Here is a 19978-nt window from a genome sequence, read left to right on the forward strand (position 1 = left end):
TTCAGCTTAAGTGTTCTGGTTTTATTCAACACTTTGCTTTTCACAGAAGCTACATTTTACAAGCTACAACCGTTCCTGCTCAAGAGCTTACAATCTAGTTTTAGATGGGGTAAACCAGAGTAACAAACTTCAAAGAAGAAACAAAGGACAAATCAACTTCATCATTGGTTTGTCAGTTTTAACAACTCCGTATTTGTCCCTATATACACACTACATTCAGTTCTTTTGGCAGTCACAAGTATGGCTTTAACGAGAATCTTGAGAACAGAGTAGGTAGAGGCCTATAAATGACGCAACACGACACTCAGCACCGGGTTCTAGAGAAAATTTATTATTTACTAAATAAACCAAATGGAGATGACACATGCAACCATTACTGTAGCATACCTCATAAAAGCACTGCAACTTGTTACCTGCTACACAGCTACTAGAACTCCAGTAAATGCATTAGCCATTGATTTTTGTACAAGTATGCCCAAAAACAGACCACAAAAGAGACCAAAGCAGCAGCAAAGGGTGGGCTGTGGAAAGTCCCACATTGGGGAGAACTCTAGGGGGGGAACAGCAACTTTCTAGGACTCGCCCACAAAGTCACCCTGTTCACAGAGTGAAGCAGCACAGGAGGTCATAGAAGTTTGTAAACTACACAGTCCCCAAACACTGTTGACCTAGTAGGTTCACAGCACCTTTGGGGCAAGTCAAACACCCATTTAAAGATCAACAATTTATTTTTACTGTTGATAAATAAACCCATTCTTGCTGACATTAACTGGAGTAACTTCTGCTGCAATGCAAATCAATGCCAGCTGCAAAGCAAGAGCACAACTGTTAAGAGAGACGGTATGACTTCTGGCAAAATGGATCAACGTTACGCAGGAACACCCTTCCACGTTACACTCCTGTGCATTCCTACCAGTACCACTGCACCAAAGAGGAAAACACCTAGCATCTCTCTCAGGAGAAAAGAAAATTGACAGCACTACTACAGGATTCTGCTTCCACCATGCGCTCAGCTTTGAAAACAAATTGGAACACTGAGACTATAGGGAACATCTTGCTGCAGTGTGTTCTCAGCACATCATCCTCTTTCACAAATACGTTCAAGTTGCCAAAACAAACTCAGCTGACATCTTAAAATTCCTATATGTTTTCTGGGACTTTTTTCTTCCCCAAAAATATGACTTCAACCCCAAGATCATATGTACATTTATAATAAAAATTAAAAGAATGCAGTCTTCCCCACACAAGACAAAGTTCAATTCCTGCTAATTTTGCAATCATAAGAGCAACTTCTCACATTTTCCTGAACACTTCTTGGCATCTGAAGTACACGTAATGGAAGTGAATAAAATCCACCTTTAATCTAAGAAATAGAACATGAAGTCTGAGTAGTCAGAACCCTATTATTGACCTTTTTTCACCACCTTTTTATAAATGCAAGTCATACACTGTGGGTTATTTTTTTCTCCCATACCAGTTACCAGTAGGTTGTCTTTCACATTCTTCCCTGTTTACTGGGAGCGAGCTGGGCTTAGTACCAACCTTATCCTCAGTTCCTAATACACAGAAACACGCTTACCAGCAATGTTACCCTTACTTCAAGAACAAAGTCTGCAGAGCAACATAAACCAAACTTCTTAGAAATTAGAGGACAAGTATACGTTCTCTACAAATTGAGGACCAGTAACTGACCACACGCACACTGTTTGTTTTTATTCAAAGTTGCTAGCTTTCAGTATCAGGTTGACTCAAAATAGTGACTTCTCTTACTGAATTAATCAGTAAATGTTGTGATTGTCAGTTGTTTTAAGAACATACCAAGAAAGGTCACGGAAGTTCAACAGCAAGACAACAGAAAACTTACTCAAATACTGAAAACTTCAAGACTTCAAATATCCAATAACTTAGTTTTTGCATACTGCTGGCCTCTATACACACCCTTCCCCCATGGCGAGTAGATCAAAATTAAAACATCCTTATTATGGAAAATACACTTAAATAAATTTAAAGCCTTGTTGCAGAACTAATAAAAGAGTGTAAGTATCTCAAACAGAAAGAAAATTACTCCTCATTGAAGTGAGGCTTTTTTATATCATATGAATGTAGTCTTGGCAACTGCAAAGAAAAACATCCATTAACTAAATCTCTAAGTTCCAGGAAAGACAGCAAATTCCTTATCAACCGGCCAACTCATTCTGTTGGAAAGAAGAAAGTAAAGCAGATTTTGTGCGTCTTCATTTTCTGCTTCCGTTGCAGCCCACCGGTTACCTATGCAAATATTTCAAAGTTGAACTTAAGAAACACAGGAAAAAAAATCATATGTGAATCCTTAAATAATATTTTTGAATATAAAGAAGGCTAAATACATTAGAACAGTACAGACTGAAGATACGTTCCCTCAAATACATTCCCCACTGAAGCTTTGCCAAGCTCACACTTCCAAGTTTGTTTTTTGTGGGTGTTGTTTCCCCACCCCCGAAGATTACGCTATCAGTAATACAGTTCTGGTACAGCAGGAACTCTAATTTCATTCAGTCTTTCTCTCTTGATGCTAGAAGCTCTTTACCGGTGAAAAGGATAAAGCTATTTTCCTATCACATTTTGACAGTCTGTCTTAAGTGCTAGTTTAATTAACAGGAAAGGAGATATTTTTATAAAGTGATATAAAACACAGCCAAAAAGCTATTTTAAAGCAATTGTGTCCAACAGCAAAGACATCAGCATTTTGAACTTGTAGCACTGTTTCTCCCAGCAGAGAACAGATGCCTACAGTCAGAGATACAAGTTCTGTGAATACACTTGCCAAGTTGACTTTGTTTTAAATCCACCTCAAAATGGAACGTTTCAAATCATGAAAGGGTCTAAAAGCTGCACATAAACATTATTTAATGTTAGACACACACTAGGTTTTATTTTATTAAGCATTACACTAGAACTACGTTGGTATAAAAAATACTTTATTTTAAAGCTATGAAAGTTATAAAAATATGTAGTTAAACTTTCTACTCACAGAGTGTTTGCTATTTTAACATTAGTGATTTGTTTCTCCTAATGAATTTGAATTTTATTCGAAAGGTTTACAAGACATTACTATAATTTTAAAAACCCAGAATTACAGGGAGCTGTACTAATTCTGATGTTTTATCAGTATTCATTTAACCTCTAGATTTTTAATGAAGGCAGCAAAAACAACTATTTTCTGATGATACAGAATTTCTTATTTCTTGAAGCGTTTCTGTGGTTGACCACTTCTTCATTAGTTACCTGCAGCATGGCACCTTCCTGCCAAAGAAAAAAAAAGTGTATCTGAAGATGTTTATCACATATGTCTAAACCAAATTATCAATAGGGGAACTTCAGCCATTTTTTTAAAAAAAGTATAAGCAGTTCACTGGTGTGTCTAACACAAAAAGGAACAGGATTTTTTTCAGCTGAGTCCACGCTCTTCAGTGGGTAGCCTTTTAAAGGCAACGGAACTTTGAAATCAGGGCTTTTTTGGTGGGTTGTTTTTTTTTTCTTTAAAAAACAGATCTAGAAGAGTATGCCACCCTTACTCTGAAAAACTCATTACTTGATGAATTTTCATTAATTTGAGGTGCAAAAATTGAATGCAGTGAGAGTAAGGCTGACTTAATTTGGCACTAAGGTTTATTAGCTGCAAGAACTATAAAAAATGGTGGAAACCTCAACACTCTAGCCAAATTCCAATTTACATAATTGCATTATACACTTATGAAATACCACCTGCAGTTTCATTTGAAGTTTTCACTTCCCTTCCTAAAGAACTGCTTATGCAGTTAAAGAATGGACGACACATTCCTTCACAGAGGCAGATGTATTCTGTGGTGCAATTTTTCCTTACACGTAAACAGTCTACAGTTACTTGGGAACCTTCAGGATGAAACACGTTATATAAAATAGATTACAGTAGAAAAGACAGATAACATAGTTCATTTTCAACAGCACAGAACTACCTTCATTGCATTACCTTGCAACCACCATAATGCATAGACTCCCAAGAAAAAATAAAATGTTGCAGGATGCAAAAATAAAGTTGTATGATTTAATTAACTTGTGACCTACCATTTTAACTACCAACACCAAGGATGGAACCCTTGCAAAGCTTTACTAATGGACACTTGCAGGTCTCATTTGTTCAACTGTAGCAGTGTACAGTGGCAGCAGTCTATGCTTGTCCAGGGTTCATATCATAGCTAGATTCCAGTAGGAAAAAAATATGTTAAGTAGCTGAAATTAACAAATATGTGTTTGTAAAAAATTTAATAATACAAGAAAACAGGATTCACAATTTTTTTTTCAATTGGTAAATGTTAACTCAATCCATTGCTATGTTAAACTACATAACGGTAATCACTATACTGAAAGAATACTGTCATACAACATTAGTTTCTTGGTTTTCGAACATTAAAGAAAGGAAAAGTAAATAAGATCTTACCTAAAGAAGTTTAACTGAAGCTTAGAACTATTTTGCTCTACACCCTCAGCCTTCGTTGGCATCCTTATCAACTACTGTGGTTAAAGCTTTGCAGAAATACAGCACAGCTTTTTAAGACTGGCTGAACTTAGTGACGTTTTCAAGAGTTCGCTTGTACTAGACCTGCGTCCCTGGAAGAGTAACTCGCTGGGGATACTTCCTTTCCTTGCATTGAAGAAGCAGCATCTAAAAGATCTAAAAAGGTGTTTCTCCTTGCAGAGATACCCCTTAAGTTATCTATATATTTTAAACCTGATCATTTACAGACAACATACTTTTTTCTGACCAGCATTTAATTTTACATGTACAACAATAGCTTCATATTTTTGTGGGACCTTATGCTACCCACTCCTTGCCTTATTTTACAATATTAAAAAAAAATCTAAAATTACACAATATTTCCTTTAGAATTATTTTATTAAATCATAAATGTACAACAGCTTCTTAACTCTACACACGCACTTAAATCTTTAAAAGGAAAACGTTATGTCTTATTACACCATGATCCTGGCTAATAGCTTTTCAAAACTTTGAGAAAAATCTTAAAAAAGGTTTCACATGTCACCTGAAACTTACAAATTTAACATTATCAAAGGAATGCTTCTACACTTACAAAGACCACTAGAAAGAAACAACAATTAAAAAGCTAAGAAACTGTCTTAAAGGCATTTTTACAATCCTTCCTCCACAGTAAGGTAATGTTATTAAATAATCCAAATCCATTCACAAAATGGCTCTCTGCATCTGCTCTGGTGTCTTCTGCCATATCACTGCATATTTATGCATGACTGAGATAAGTGTTTCCTTAACATTGTTATTTCGATAACCTGAAGCTGTTCTGTTACCTCTGGGCTCTCATCCTCTCCTATTTATACAGTGAAGCCTGTTTCAACAGAAGTAAAGAGTAAAAAAATAGGTTATGAAATTATTCATCTAACCATTTTTTAAAGGAAAGATAATATGATCCTAAAAAGCTTTTAACTCCTGCAGCTACTCTCAAGAATCACTGCAATTTTAACACTTATAAACATACTTACCCATGGCATGCTTGCAGAAACTCAGTAACGGCTCCTCCCTCCATATCCACCACTTCCTCCACTGCCTCCTGGACCATAGTTTCCTGCAATTGCAGAAAGACACAGAACGGCTACATCAGTACGCTTTATAAATCTAGCAATGCTTCTGATTACTGTATGAAGATTAACATCTGTTTTACTTCCAGAGACTGCATACACAACAAATATTTTTAACATTTCACTGTCTTCCTCTAACTAACTTCAAGAACTGCCACAAGACCTACATGCTGAAACCTTGGAAGACTCAATGTCACATGTCATTTGATGCACTGTACTGTCTTGAGCCTGCAAGGACTGACTTTATTTGCATGCTAAACCTTACAAGAAAAGGCTTCATGTTTCAGTTTCCATGTCACAAGCTTTACAGGCCATATTTAGTAACATTTAGACAACAAAAAGCAGAAAACGTCAGAGAAAAATGACACCACAACAAGAAGGGAGAAGAAACCCCAGCAAGTTTAGTGGACATAAAGTAAGCTCTCTACAAGTACTTGTGAGCTGATAGCAAAGAACATGAAACTTGCCTAAAATCTTTTACAGACTGCAAAGTGCTAAACATTTCATAATACTCAGGGAAAAGTTAGTACCTTGTCATTCATCTTTCACAAAATAACACATGTTTTCCCAAGATAATCTTTACAGTCTCAAGAGCCTAAATTGGAGCCAACTTGCAGAAAAAACATGGACACTGCAGTCCACCTATTGCAGAAGTTATCCAATTTCTATATACCCAACTTAGAATCATAGAATGGTTTGGGCTGGATGGAACCATAAAGATCATCTAATTCCAACCTCCCTGCCATGGGCGGGGACACCTTCCACTAGATCAGGTTGCTCAAAGCCCCATCCACCCCGGCCTTGAACACTTCCAGGGATGAGGAGGCATCCACAACCTCTCTGGTCAACCTGCTCCAGTGCCTCACCACCCTTACTATAAAGAATTTCTTCCTTATATATAATGTAAATATACCCTCTTCTAGTTCAAAACAGTCACCCTTTGTCCTATCATCCCTTCCACTTCCCCAAAAGACAGAAGCCCACCCACTCTGGCTCCAAGGAAGGCCAGGACATATACAATACCTCCACCATATGGTCCACCCATGTTTCTGCTGCCACCAAAATTTCCACTCTTCATTGGACCATAATTTGAAGGTTGTTGGTTATAGTTTCCAAAATCGTTATAGTTTCCACTTCCATAGTTGCCTGGATTATCAATACACAAGTGGATAAAATGCGCAGATGAGCTAAAATGCCTGTAGCACTCCTAAAGTTCTCTCATTACTAAAATTTGTATAAAAGTACAACAATAACACAGGTATTCCAGTTTATGCAACGAACTACTTTTCCATACTATTTCATGCTGTTTAGAAAACAAGAGCTTCCTTAGCCAACATTTACAACCCCCTCCCCTCAAAGCGCAAGTGACGGGCACTGTTTCACAACTTGAATGCTCTGTCATTTCAGGCCAGTATGTTACCTCCTCCATAGTTGTCATAACCACCTCCATAACCGCCACCCTGGTTGCCATAGCCAGGTCCTCCTCCACCATATCCTCCTCTTCCTCCTCCATAACCAGGACTGCCACCAAAGTTGCCACCTATGACAATACAACAATTTAAAATAAACCTTTCAGTGTATAAGGCAATCAACTTCTAGAAATCTGAAAGACATTTTTCTGTTTTGACATCTACAGGGGAAGAAAAGGGTAGGAGTTCTGTAAAGAAATTTCTATAAACACTACTTCTGAAGACACATACCAACTTCCACCCTAACTGAACTGTGACCAAAACCCAGACCGCCTACAGGCCTCAATTAAGAGGCTTAATTAAAATCTTTATTTTATTTTTTCCCAGGAAATTTAAGAAACACTGCTATTCTAAAGTAAAGAGCATGGATGTCAAGAACTACCCATACCATCTGCCTTATAAAGGTTTAACACAAGCCAACAGCTATGTGTAATTCTTAAGGCAAATAAAATGACTTTGGCAATTAATATAAATTTTATAAAAATTGTAAGTGAATGTAAAAATGTTTCTGAATGAGAGAAAAATAAGAGCAACCACCACAAAAAAAGTGAACTAACCTCCAGGTCCTCCACCATATCCGTTATAGCCATCACCAAATCCGCGGCCACTTCCATACCCATCTGTTGGAGAAAAAAAAAAACAAACCACGAAGTACTTAAATTCATCTGTAGCAAACCTACTGAATTCTCAAACCCCTATGACGTTAAGGACGAAATCTCAGAGATTAAGCACATGTACACTCGAATTCGGTATGTGAAATAACACATCCCGTCCTTACTCTACATCTTCTATTTTTCTTGCATTTGTAAGCCACACACTTTTTATTTTGAACATACCCCTTTCACACTGTAAAAGTCAGCCAAGTGTTACATACAATTATAGAGGAGAAATCTCTGAATTCCATAATGGAATTATTTAGGTTAATTTTGGATTTTAAGAAAATCCTTAAAAAAACCCCATCACCTTGTTTTACTGAATATCCACATAAATCAACCTGTATACTACAGAAGTTTGCAAGTTATCTTTTCCTAAAAATTCTCTAACTGCTTTTAAATCAAACAGCAGCAGATGACAAAGTTACCTAGAACCAGAAAGTTGATATAAATATGAAAAAAACCAAAAAAAGGCAAAAAGAAAAAAAGAAAAAGCTACAAACATGCCTGTCTTACCAGCTCCTCCTCTGAAATTGCTGCCAGGTCCTGGACCAAAATTGCCACCACCTCCACGTGCATCACCGAAACCGAAGTTCCCTGTAACAGTTTAATGGTAAGCGGTGAGATCATGGAAGGTGAACACAAACATCAACCACGAAACATTAACTGTTACTTGTACGTACCTCCTCTCCCACTTCTGGAATTTTGAACTTCCTGCATTTCCTGTCTAGAGAGAGCTTTCCTTACTTCTGCATTATGGCCATTGATGGTGTGATACTTCTGCACTATAACCATAACAAATAAGATACGATCAGCATTTAAGTACTGATATGGCAACAAACAGAAATATCAGTCTTATTATAATAATGAAGTAATTTCCAAATTAATCCACATATATTCCACATAATCATTCTGAAAACCCAAAATACCACAATTTTTAAGCAAAGAAGTCAATACTTAGTTAAAATGTTTCCCACACAATTCACCAAAACAACAACATAGCATTCCAGTCTCTCTTAAGTTTAACTTTACAAAATTACTGAGACTGCAAGGATTAATACTATCAAATGAAAGAGTGAAATTAAGTTTACTCACATACGATTTTATCCACAGGATCATGGTCATCAAATGTAACAAATCCAAACCCTCTCTTTTTACCAGACTGTCTGTCAGTAATGATTTCAATAGTGTCGATTTTTCCATATTCCTCGAAGTAGTCTCGAAGGTGGTGCTCTTCAGTGTCCTCTTTAATACCACCAACAAACAGTTTTTTCACAGTAACGTGAGCACCAGGTTTTCCAGATTCCTGTTAAAAAACACCCTTTAAATTATCACAAAGAAAAACAATATCACAAATCACTATTTTTCCGGGATTTCAGGAATGGAATACTGGTAAACTAAGATTTTTTTTTTTCCAGCACTGAGGTAGCCCTCTTAAGAAGCATGTCCCTGCAACTTCACCCGAATGGCACTCTAGGAAGCAAGTAACATGGTGTAATTTGAAGTTTTTCTTTCCCATTCAAAGCCTTAAGCACACTGAAAAAAAGTTAAAAGTGCTATGAAATGCATAAAAGTAAATTTAAAAACCTTTAAACGTATTTAAACGAGACATAAGATCAACTGCTTGAAAGAAGCATGATTTTTGTAATTGAAACAAAGATGTGTCAGCCTCCTCTGCCCATTTCTTCAATGGCAGTGAAGGCAACATCCCACTTTTATCAACAGTAAAGGTCCCTCAACCTCTCAGCGAGCGCACAGCTATGCATTTTAACTTCTATTCAAAATATGATGACAACTCCTCTCATTTGTGGGTTATTTTTGCACTTTGAGCAGAGTATCAAAAAAGCTGCACTAGGTAAGAATGACTTATTTGTAAAGCTTATAAATAGCTTTGTCTGTTTAAACAGTACACAGGTATGCTGCTTTAAATACCTTTTTCCAAATGCTAACCAACCCTGCATTCTGCAGGAAATGGAAAGAAAACTGGGATAACTAACAGGTAGCTAGTGATTACAATTTTTGTTTCCCTTGACCACTGGGACAGCTCATTTGATTCCAGTTCTTCAGTGCAAAAGCATTAACAGCTGGATCCAACCTTAAACTGGTAAACCCCGCCAGAGCTCCCACAATGTGGTGAACAGAACCCACCTAGAATCTGCACTTGCTCCTTAAGTACTTCTGTGCCACACAGGCCTGGTTGAAAAGTTGACAGGTGAATTGCATTCCTGTGCATACACCTAACTTGTACCCTGAAGTTAAAAACCATACCTGGGGCTAAAACCAAAGTAGTCCCAAGATGATTTTGTATACCACCACTAGGAAAAAAACAAACAAACAAACAAAAGATATTTCCCTACATTCTCTATTTTTAGTCATTTCAGTTACATACCTTTCAGAAATACCCCAGGAACAGAGCCAGGAGAGACTGGCAGGAGTTTATTAATTTGAGGTTTCGTAACAGTTAACGACTCCAGAGAAGAGTTAGTTTGGAATGTGCATAATTACAGGCATTAGACACACTTTTGCTAGCAGCGTTTTCAGATCCCAGCTGCATCACCTGCAGACATGATTCTGTACCCAGAATAACTTAATAGTTCACCATAATATTAGATATGTATGTAATAGGGTCATTTAACAGATGAAAACTGTGGGGAAATAGCACCTCATCTGCAGCCTTTTAACTCAAGAGTTTCAACCCACGCAATTTCAACAAGAACAAAGCTGTGCTGGTTTGACTGAAAATGAGTTAATTTTCTTTGTGCAGTTAGAAACCTTTCCTTTTCATAGCTCGCACGCTCATTATTTGGACTTAGTCTGAGGCATCAAGGAAGGCAAGAGTGTTCTATCCCATTAGCATCATGCTTCTTATTTAAGAAAGACTGGGGGATCTTCTGGTTTCTCTCTGGGGCGTGTTCTCGCTCTTGGGTGTTTTTTTCTCTCGCATGTTCTTTGTTGGTTTTTTTTTTTTTTTTTTTCCTCTGGAGTCAGGGGAATTTTGCTTCAGGATGTTTAGCTCAGCCCTTTGCTGTTTTGCAGAGGCCTATGAGTCTTTCTGCCTTTTTCCCTCTTTTCGGGACCGAGGTGTGGTTTCCTGAGACTGGCTGCTCAGTTGTGGATGGAGTTCGTTTGGAATTGCTTGAGTATCTTTTATTTCTATTTTATATTTTATTAAACTGTGCTTATCTTAATCCAAGCTTGTCCGTTCCCTTTCAAATCTCTCCCCTATTGGGAAGGGATGAGTGAGCAGCTATTGTGGTTGTATTGCTAGCTCGGGTTAAACCATGACAAAAGCATAAATGTCTGACCAAAACAGATTCATTTTTCAAAACATGAGAATTATCTACTTTCAAAGCCATACTTACCTCTCTAGCCACAGCTCTCTTAGGCTCAACCACCCTTCCGTCAATCGTGTGAGGTCTTGCAGCCATGGCTGCATCAACTTCAGCCATGGAAGAGAATGTTACAAAGCCAAACCCCCTTGATCTTTTGCTTGCAGGATCCCTCATTACCTAAAAACAATAAATGTTTAAACCATGTCTCCCTGTCTCATGTTAAGCTTAACAGTAACAACTTGAGAGAAAATGCATAAACTTAATTTTCCTTGATTTGATTTCAAAACACAATTATGATAAAGTAGCATGCTATGATGTTTAAGTACATGAACAGCACTGCTTGGCATCACAGAAATTTAAACCATCGTTGTTTTCCAATACTCATAATGCTGAAATGCTGATGTACCACTGACATACACTTACATTTTTTTTTTCTTAAAAAAAAAAAAATCAAACACATAATTACTTTAAGCTTTCTGAAGACCACAGATTTAAAATCTGTGTTATGAAATACGTATTTACTGTTCACAAAACAAATCCAGCAGAGGAACTTCTGCAAGGGTCACTGTCCCTGGAGTAGTTAAAAGATGTAAAGAAGTGGTGCTTAGGGACATGGATAACTGCTGGACTTGGCAATGTTAGGTTTACAGCTGGACTCCATGATCTAGCAGGTCTTTTCCAACCTAAGCGATCCTATGAAGACATCCTTTTCCAGGTTTATTGAGGTTGCTTACCATATCAGCTTTCTGCCGAAGGTTACCAATGACACAGATGTAACAGTGCTCCATGCAAGCATCCCCTAATGCACTTTCAGCCAGTGACACCCAAGTTAAAGTGTTGAAATGAGTGGTTAGCAATAATTTGAAAGATTTTACAGGAAATAGATTGTGAATGCTTCCTAATTCTACCAGAGTTTGCAACGTAAGGTCTGTGCATAGTTTCAATGAACTGAATTATGAACCACCTGTACACTTAGGAAAATATTAATATTCCATCTTTTCATTAAGCTATCGTGAAAACAAACCCCTCACTTCTACAATTTCTAAACATTCACTGCCATCATTGCACATTAGTATGCCAAACTTACCACACAATCTGTAAGTTTTCCCCATTGCTCATAGTAACTCCTCAAGCTTTCCTCTGTTGTTTCAAAACTTAAGCCGCCAATAAACAGTTTGCGGAACTGTTCCTTTTCCCTCTATCACAAAAAAGAAGATTATATTAATATAATTAACAATACCCCCTTTACATCAGCATAATTAGACACGTCAGATTTTTCAAAAGTGTCAAAAACTTTCAGCAAGACATTTTCAAAATTATGCTCAGCTCTTCTAATTATTCTACCACTTTTGAAGAAATTAAGAAGTTTATGCAAGTCTATGTGTCTACTTTTACAACGCAGATTTTACTGTTAAAAACAATGAACCACAGTCAAAGACTTCCAGAACAGTCCTCTCAAAGATCTTCAGGAAACGTTTTTAAAGAAAATTAAAACAACCCCAAAAGTTCTCATTACAGCTAACATAAATTCATTCATAGTTGGTTTCTATTCCAGACAGTATTTATTTTTAAAAACCATCCCAGCTCAAGCTGTCTTACATGGATACTATCATGCTATTTACCCAGGGCACTAAAAATAAAGGAAGGTACACTTCAAGACGTTCAAAAATGGGTTGACGATTCCTATTTTCTCATTAATTATTAAAATGAATGAAAGCCAGAGCATCTGCCAAATTAACCTGGGATCCTGCACCACTGGAATCAGCAGTAAATCTATCTGCCCTCAACAGCAGCAGTATCAAAACTAAGTGGATTCCCTTTAAAATGGAAATGTGAATAATATTCACATTACATATCTACTATTATAAATTAGGCTTTCAGTAAGACTTTGTTCTATTACCTTTCAGAGAAATTACCACTGTGCTTGTTTGCAGAAATTTCTGCTGAGATGACAACGACACCATTAAAAAAAAAAAAAACAGGACCAATAAGGCATTAGATTTACTATTTTGTATGTGGCATTCTACCCAAGCAGGAAGAACCTTCCCACCTCTACCAGTTAAAGATACTTTTATATGAACTCTTTATACTAAGTATGCATCATAATTTTGATTTTCTGCACAAAACAGTGTGACTAAATCACGTATTTTGCAACTTCATATGTCACACAGCAACCATTTAAAAATGCACTAAAAAGTAATCCCCTTCCACAAAATTTAAGATGTCAGAATGCTGTCTGAAAGAGAGCTGTCTTGCTAGGAACAAGAGAGCTCAAATGCAATGATTCCTTCAGCTTTATACAGCTAAATAATTTTAAAAATCAAGAAAATCTACTTGGGTGTCTGGTTTTATGTTTTCTTTGGGTTGGTAGTTGTTTTTTAAACAACTTAAACACTGCATAGTTAGCTAAAGCTGCCAAGCACAATATAACCAACTACGCACTGGACAAAAAGTTAAAAGATGAAAACTAGAAAACCAATGAGATTCAGAAAATAATAAAAGTAGTTCAGTGCACAAATGTTTTTGAAAGTATTAAGCCAATCTGCACTACAGAACAACATTTTTCTCAGGTTGTCAAAGGTAGGCCTGGATATAGATGCATGTAAGACAACTACTGCACGTAGTACTGAATCGTTTTTTGTGCAAAATGCATCACCTTATTACCAGCTTGAGATACAGCAGCCTGACAAGGAAATCAACCATTATAAAAATTAACATTTCCCCCAAATAAAAATGAGAAGTTTAAAATGTCTCTTAGGAACACGTGAAAATTGGCTGTTTGATCTAGTATGCTTACTTCTAAGGAACACAGAGGAAGTTAGTACTGCCTCCTCCTTGTACAGACAGGCAAAATTAGAAGAGTTTTAAACCAGCAAATCCATGTTATGCCAAGTTTCCTTTCATCTCATCTCTTAAAAAGAATAAAGGAAAGGATGTTGAATACCAATCTTGGACTAAAAAGTCATATGCTGCAAGCCACGCTATCATTTATGATTTTGAGTAGGCTAGCAGAGAAATAATTTTAAGCAACAATATTGGAAAAAAAAAAATTCCTCCCTTCAGATTACTTCAGTTCTGCTTGAAAATCAGGGACTACTTAGTATTTTAACAGGCCCACAACAAACACTTTTTCCTATATGATCATCATGTGTCTCATAATGGACATTTATGTTCTTAGGAAAACATAAGAATCAAGCAAATTTAGTAGGCAGGTAGGATTTTTCCAATAAGCAATAGGTTTACCTTTGAAAACCGTTGTAAACAAAACTCAAGGATCTCTAACAATTACATGTGCTTTTTAACAGACATATACTACCCATTACTAATAAACATTAAACAGAATAATAACAGACTTAACAGATGTATGAATTATTAGAAAGTGTAATTTACCATGTTTGAAGTTTCATACAGTACATGCCCTACCCAAAACAACATCTAGGCACAACACTGGTCAGGTCACACAAAAACAAGTCACTCCCAGTTTTTCAATTAAAATAACTGTGTGAAAATACCATACATGTATTGCTGCACTAACACAGGCACAGCCAGGGAAGAAGACAGACTATTTGTCTTAAATGTGCTGGTTTAACTGAAAATGGGTTAATTTTCTTCCTGTAGTTAGAAACCTTTCTTTTTCATAGCTAGCATGGTCATTATTTGGACCTAGTTTAAGAACAAGAGATAATAGAGACCTAATGCTTTTAATTACTCTGGTCTGAGAGCCAAGGACACTCTGCGCACTCTGCCCACAGGTGTGAGACATTGAGGAAGAGGTGCATGGCTGAGGCAGAGCTTGACTGACATCCAGACTGATCAATAAGAGTACTACATCCCATTAGTGCTATGCTTCATACATAAAGAGAGTTGGGCCCTTCCGGCTGGTTCTTCCACTTTTTTCCTCACTCTTGCTTGCTCTGGGGCACAGCCAAGGCAGTTTGGATCAGGAGTTTCAGTTTGGCCTTTTGCCATTCTGCAGAGGCCTCTGAGCCTTTCTGCCTTTTTCCTCTTTCTTCTCTCTTTGGGACTAGGTGCTGTTTCCTGGGACTGGCTGCTCAGTGGGTTCATGAGGAATTGCCTCGAGTATTTTTTATTTCTTCTACATATATATATATATATAGTTACTAGCAGTGTATTAGTATTGTTATTTTATTAAAATGTGTTTATGTCAATTCAAGTTTCTCCTTTCCCTTTTGATTCTCTTCCTTATTGGGGAGGCGTGGGTGGGCAAGGGGGTGAGTGAGCAGCTACTGTGGTTGTATCGCTAGCTCGGGTTAAACCACAACATGTGCCAATATTAAGCAACTCAGCCTACCATTAACCTCCCACCATGGTCCAGAAAGCTCAGATCATCTGAAGTTTATACTGAAGCTCTAAAACATATGATAAAATTATCACTCCAGTTCCTTTCAGAATCTTGATAAAAATCCTCATTTGGTAAAAACAATCGCCTCTCCCCCAACACAACCCACCTCCACAATATAAGAGCTGGAAGAAAAACCTCTTTCAAGATTTCCATAGTACACTCTGTGGTAGGAAGCGAGTGTGAGAGGAAATCTTTATGAACTCTGCAGAATTTTCATGAGTGCTTATTTTAAGCCTCCATTCGCAGGCTTAAAGGAACACTTTAAAGGACTGGAAAACACGTAGTCTTTGCTGAAAAAAATAATCACTAGAGCAAGGAAATGTGTTTCATACAGCAATAATGTGTGCACAAATACTCCGACCTGACTGCAGGCTTCTGTAAGTAACAAGAACGGTTAACAAAAACAAGCTAGTGGCATCTCTAAACAACCATGGCTAGGCCTGCCGAAAGCAAAGCTGCGTTTATTGATCCCAAACGAAGGACGCTGCTCTCTCCGCTCACCCTCTCAGCTCCTCCGCGTTCTCTCCCCGCCCTCGCAGCCAGATGCTATCCCGAGCCGGCTCCGCCATGTGGCGGCTATCAGGAACACAGGGCGCCCGCAGCCAGGAGGGGAAAATGGCGCCCAGAACCAGCCGCCGCTTCCAGGGACAGCGATGAGGCGGGAGGGAAAAGAACTCCTGCAAGCACCGACCCCAGGCAAAAAACAAACAAAAAAAACGCCCAAACCCGAGTCCTCAGGCTAAGCAGAAACCAAGTGGTGCAAACCGCTTCTAGGGTGCATCTGCACACAGGGTACCAGGACGAGTCTGCCCGCAAACGCTATTTCACGCCCCCCGCAGACACTAGACGATTACGGCTGCCGTCCCCCCTCCCTTAGTCCGTTTATCGCTCCCAGAGGAATCCTCACAGTCTCACGCACCAGCGAGTCTCGGCGCCGCCATTTTAGCCCTCCCCCTCGCCACCGCCATTACCGGCAGCGCCGCCCCGGCCGCTCAGGGTGCCCTCGCCCCGGATCCCGCATTAACTGACCTCCATAGTCGCGGGTGCCCCTCCGTTCTCTCCCCGCTTCAGCGCCACCTTAACAGCAGCTCGGCTAACGGGCACGTCAAGTGATTCAAGAACTCGCCCACCCGCCATGCACGGCTACCGCAGCTTCCGCCGCCCCTCTCGGCTGCGCACCAGCCCCAACCGTCGCTTCCAGAACCTTCCTGCCCGCTAACGCTTCCTCTGCGGGAAGACAACCAGCCGCCCCCCCCACCCGCAGCGCACCGACCTGCACTGACGGGGGCTCAACCCCACTCGTAACGTCCACAGCCGGAAAATTTCACTCCGTACCCATAACCAAACCTGCCGCCCTCCTTAAAAGCAAACCCTGAATTTTCCCTTTTTTCACGTACCATGTTCTTCATGGTTTACCTATTCCTGCTCGAGAGTAGCGTACAACTGGTCAGTAATGGCTGCCTTAACTGTTACGCAATTTGAAATTCAGCTCCACGTAGTGCTAGCGCCCTCCTTCTCCAAGCCAGACTCCCTTCCCAGGTTTTCGTTTAAAAAAAAAAACAAAAAAAGCTTGGAGCCGGAGCTTAAATATCTCCAAACGGGCAACAATTCTGTATAACGCCCCTGCGTGATTTTATCACGTAATAAAAAGTCATCAACTCCGTTAGTAATGGCCGTCTCCGGAATGAGCCGAAGGAGCCGTCGTCGTCGAGCTTATCCACTTCGACAGTCGCCGGAAAAAGCCGAAACAGGAATGGAATCCCGTTCGACTCGCTTCGGCAATTTCCGGAATTTGCCGAGGCAGAAAAGACTGGCGTTCAAAACCTGTTCGGCAATTTCCGGAGAAAGAGCCGCAGCGGTGATGGACTATCCAGCGCGTTCGGCAATTTCCGACAACGGAAGAGACTCGCGATACGTGCCCGAGCGGAGCCGAAACGGCTCCGATCTCGATTGGCACCCGTGACGCGCCTTTTTTTTTTTTTTCCGGAAAAAGCCGAACGGCACCGAAGGCTCAAACCTCCGAGAAGGGGGTTATAATTAACCGAAAGCAGCCTCGCATCTCCCCCCGCCGCTCTCTCGGTGGCCACCTGTGGTACTGGTAGGGAGCGGGCGTGAGCAGAGTAAAACGCACCCCCGAAAACTCCCCTTGCTGCTGGCGGCCTGGTCCCTTCCCCCTCTGCCCGAGCAGGAGGAAGTGAGAACGACCCAGATTTTGGCGCCAGCACCGACACAAAGCTGGGGGCCGGGAGCCAGCGCAGGGAGGCGGGCTCCACCGCAGCCTGCGCTGCTCTACCCCACACGGCCGACATCGGGCCCACCGCCCGCTTCGGCACTCTGTTCTCCTTTTCCTACTTCCTCTCCTCCCTCCCTTTTTCTCTCTTCAGCGGCACCGCACGCACCGCGACAAAGGGTGAGTGCTGCTGCCCCGCGCACCAGGGAAATGGCGCTGGAGCTGCTCCTTTCTTCCCGCCCCTTCTTCTCCCTCTTTCCCCCCCACCCCCCTCCCTCCCGCAGCTCTCGGGGAAAGCCACCGCGGATCCACCCGCGGCTCCTCGCCCGGAGTGAAGCCTTCCCCAGCCGACTCCGACCCCTCTCCCCACTCCTAGAAAGAGTTTTCCAGCTTCTCCCCCGCACTGCTTTCTGAGCCCACCACCCTCCCCTAGCGCCCTAACGACTAGGCCTCCCCGCCGCAGCGCGGGAAATGGCCGCGCTCCAAACGCCCCCCCTCAGCCTCGCCGCAACGGGCTTCAAACCCACCCCGCCGCTCGCTGCCCGCCCTCCCCGCTCCCGGGCCTCGCCGAGGCCGCCCTCCCACACCGACTAAAGGCCTCGCTCCGTGGCGGGCGGCGCCCGCTCCGGCCCAACGCGCCCTCATGGCGGCGGCCATCATGGCGGCTGCAGTTACCGGGCTCCGCTGGCCCGTTCCCCCGCCCGCCGCCCCCGGCTCACCCAGTCGCTTTCTCTGTCGCCGCGAGGCATCTTCCTTCTTTTGGACGCCTGACGCGGTCCTGCGCTAGCCCCCCGTTGGAGAGACGTCTTGGCCCCCCTCCTGTGCTGGCGGCGACGACGGTAGGAGGTTGCAGCTCGCGCGTAGGCGGCGTCGTGCGCTCTGCCCCGTCAGCCGCCGGCGCGCAGTGCTCGGCCAGCCCAGCCCCACCAGCCGCCGCGCCCGCCCTGCGCCGCGCTGCCGCCTAGCCGCTCCCCACCCCCTCCTTCCTTCCCTCCCTCTCCCTCTCTCTCTCTCTCCCTTCCCCCACCCCCCGACTCAACCCCCCTTAGATATCGCTGTTGCGGGCGCTGCACAGTGTGCGCAGGGCGAGAGGCGAGGAGGAGGCGGGAGACCGGAGCGGCTGGGCACCATTGAAGTCTGTATCCTTCTCTCTCTCTATCTCTCTCTCTCCCGCTTTCTCTCCCTCCAGCCGTCTCCTTCCTTCCCCAATTCCCCCTCCCTCCGCTCCCCGCGGAGCGGGCCTCGGCGGCGGGGAGATGCGGGGCGCAGCCCGCCTGCCTCCCTCCTCCTCTCGCTACGCTGCCGCTTCCTTGGCGGCTCGGGGGGGCACGGCCCCGGCGCTTGCACGGCGCTTCCCGGCCCGCGCGGGAGAGAGGGAGCGGGCTTTGCGGCGGGGAAGGAGGGCTGCGCCGGGGGGCGGGGGCAGCGGCACCCGCGCGGTGGCGGACGCGCTCGGGAGACAAAGCCAGCCTGCCACCGCTCCGGGAGGCGGCGGCGTGTGCCGGGCCTGGGGGAAACGTGGCGTGGCGGGGGAGGCGGTGTGGAGGGGGCCCCGGTGGCGGGCGCGCGGCGTACAGGGCCCGCCGGACGGCGGCTGCCCGGGGCGGGAGCGGCGGGCCTCCCCCCTCAGGCCTCGCCGTGAGCGGCGGGCCGGCCTCGCGCCGCCCGGGGCAGTCCCGTTAGCTCGCCCAGGGCGTCCCCGCCGGCCTCACGTGCGCCCACCGCAGGCCCGAGGCGCAGCCTCCCCCGTTAGGCCTCCGCAGGGCTCTCTTTATTTTCTGGTGGGAGTGGCACGGGGGTTTTATTATTATTATTGTTATTGTTGTTTGTTTTCCCCTTTGTCCTGCCTTTCGAATGGGGACAAGACAAGCCCTTCTGCAGTGGGGCCCTAGCCCCTGCCTTTCTCCCACTCCGTCTACCCCACTGCCCATGGGACTGCCAAAATCCACCTTCCCTGTCAAGGGAGGATTGGGTGGGATTGCCAAGCCCGGGAGGTTGTCTGGCCTTGAAGGACTTACTCTTTTGCCTTGCTCAGGCATATGGGGAATTATAACAGTTCGATAGTTTGCAGTGGGGCGGGGATAATACGTGCCCGAGGAGGTGGCCAACATGAGAAATGACATGGAAAAGGGGATGGATTGTGTTCAACATCATTTGTGTAGGTCAAAAAAGTAGTATATACAGCTTAGCTGAGTTAATATTGCTCTAGGAGTTTAACTTCTGCAAATTTGAGAATCAGAAGGCAACCTTGTAGTTAAGATTAGTAGTTGCTGTTTATAAGCATTTACTACAATGTAAGAGCA

At 42.5% G+C, this 19978-nt stretch overlaps 2 protein-coding genes across 36 annotated transcripts in view; one reads left to right on the plus strand and one right to left on the minus strand.

Annotated features, from left to right (window-relative positions):
• HNRNPA2B1 (heterogeneous nuclear ribonucleoprotein A2/B1) lies at window positions 1–18632 on the minus strand. 21 transcript variants are annotated; one of them, XR_010470088.1, is made up of 12 exons: window positions 18395–18632; window positions 12170–12280; window positions 11113–11259; window positions 8846–9056; window positions 8434–8535; window positions 8267–8347; window positions 7655–7717; window positions 7049–7168; window positions 6652–6774; window positions 5533–5615; window positions 4084–4214; window positions 1–2268 (listed from the first exon to the last, which is right to left on the minus strand). XR_010470088.1 is itself a non-coding variant. In XM_065051355.1 (11 exons), exons 1-10 carry the CDS (start codon window positions 18422–18424, stop codon window positions 5554–5556), a joined length of 1059 nt encoding a protein of 352 aa, XP_064907427.1. In that variant the 5' UTR covers window positions 18425–18632; the 3' UTR covers window positions 311–3282; window positions 5533–5553. The 21 variants fall into 21 exon arrangements, 12 of the variants coding, with proteins under 12 accessions (XP_064907427.1, XP_021136541.1, XP_021136539.1 ...); XR_010470086.1 differs by having other exon boundaries at window positions 311–3282; window positions 8258–8347; XR_010470089.1 differs by lacking the exon at window positions 18395–18632 and adding an exon at window positions 16843–17225 and having other exon boundaries at window positions 311–3282; window positions 8258–8347.
• Window positions 17404–19978, plus strand: part of CBX3 (chromobox 3) — a 14782-nt gene continuing 12207 nt past the window's right edge. For 2 of the 15 annotated variants that reach the window (XM_065051370.1, XM_065051374.1), the window contains exon 1: window positions 17619–17855. The gene's annotated coding sequence lies outside the window, so the exon portion shown is untranslated. Of the gene's footprint in view, window positions 17544–17618; window positions 17856–18602; window positions 18811–19978 lie in introns of those variants that run through there. The other 13 variants (XM_065051380.1, XM_065051372.1, XM_065051375.1 and 10 more) reach the window with 13 other exon arrangements.

The sequence above is a fragment of the Columba livia genome, chromosome 2 (assembly GCF_036013475.1).
Source record: "Columba livia isolate bColLiv1 breed racing homer chromosome 2, bColLiv1.pat.W.v2, whole genome shotgun sequence".
Taxonomy (NCBI): domain Eukaryota; kingdom Metazoa; phylum Chordata; class Aves; order Columbiformes; family Columbidae; genus Columba; species Columba livia.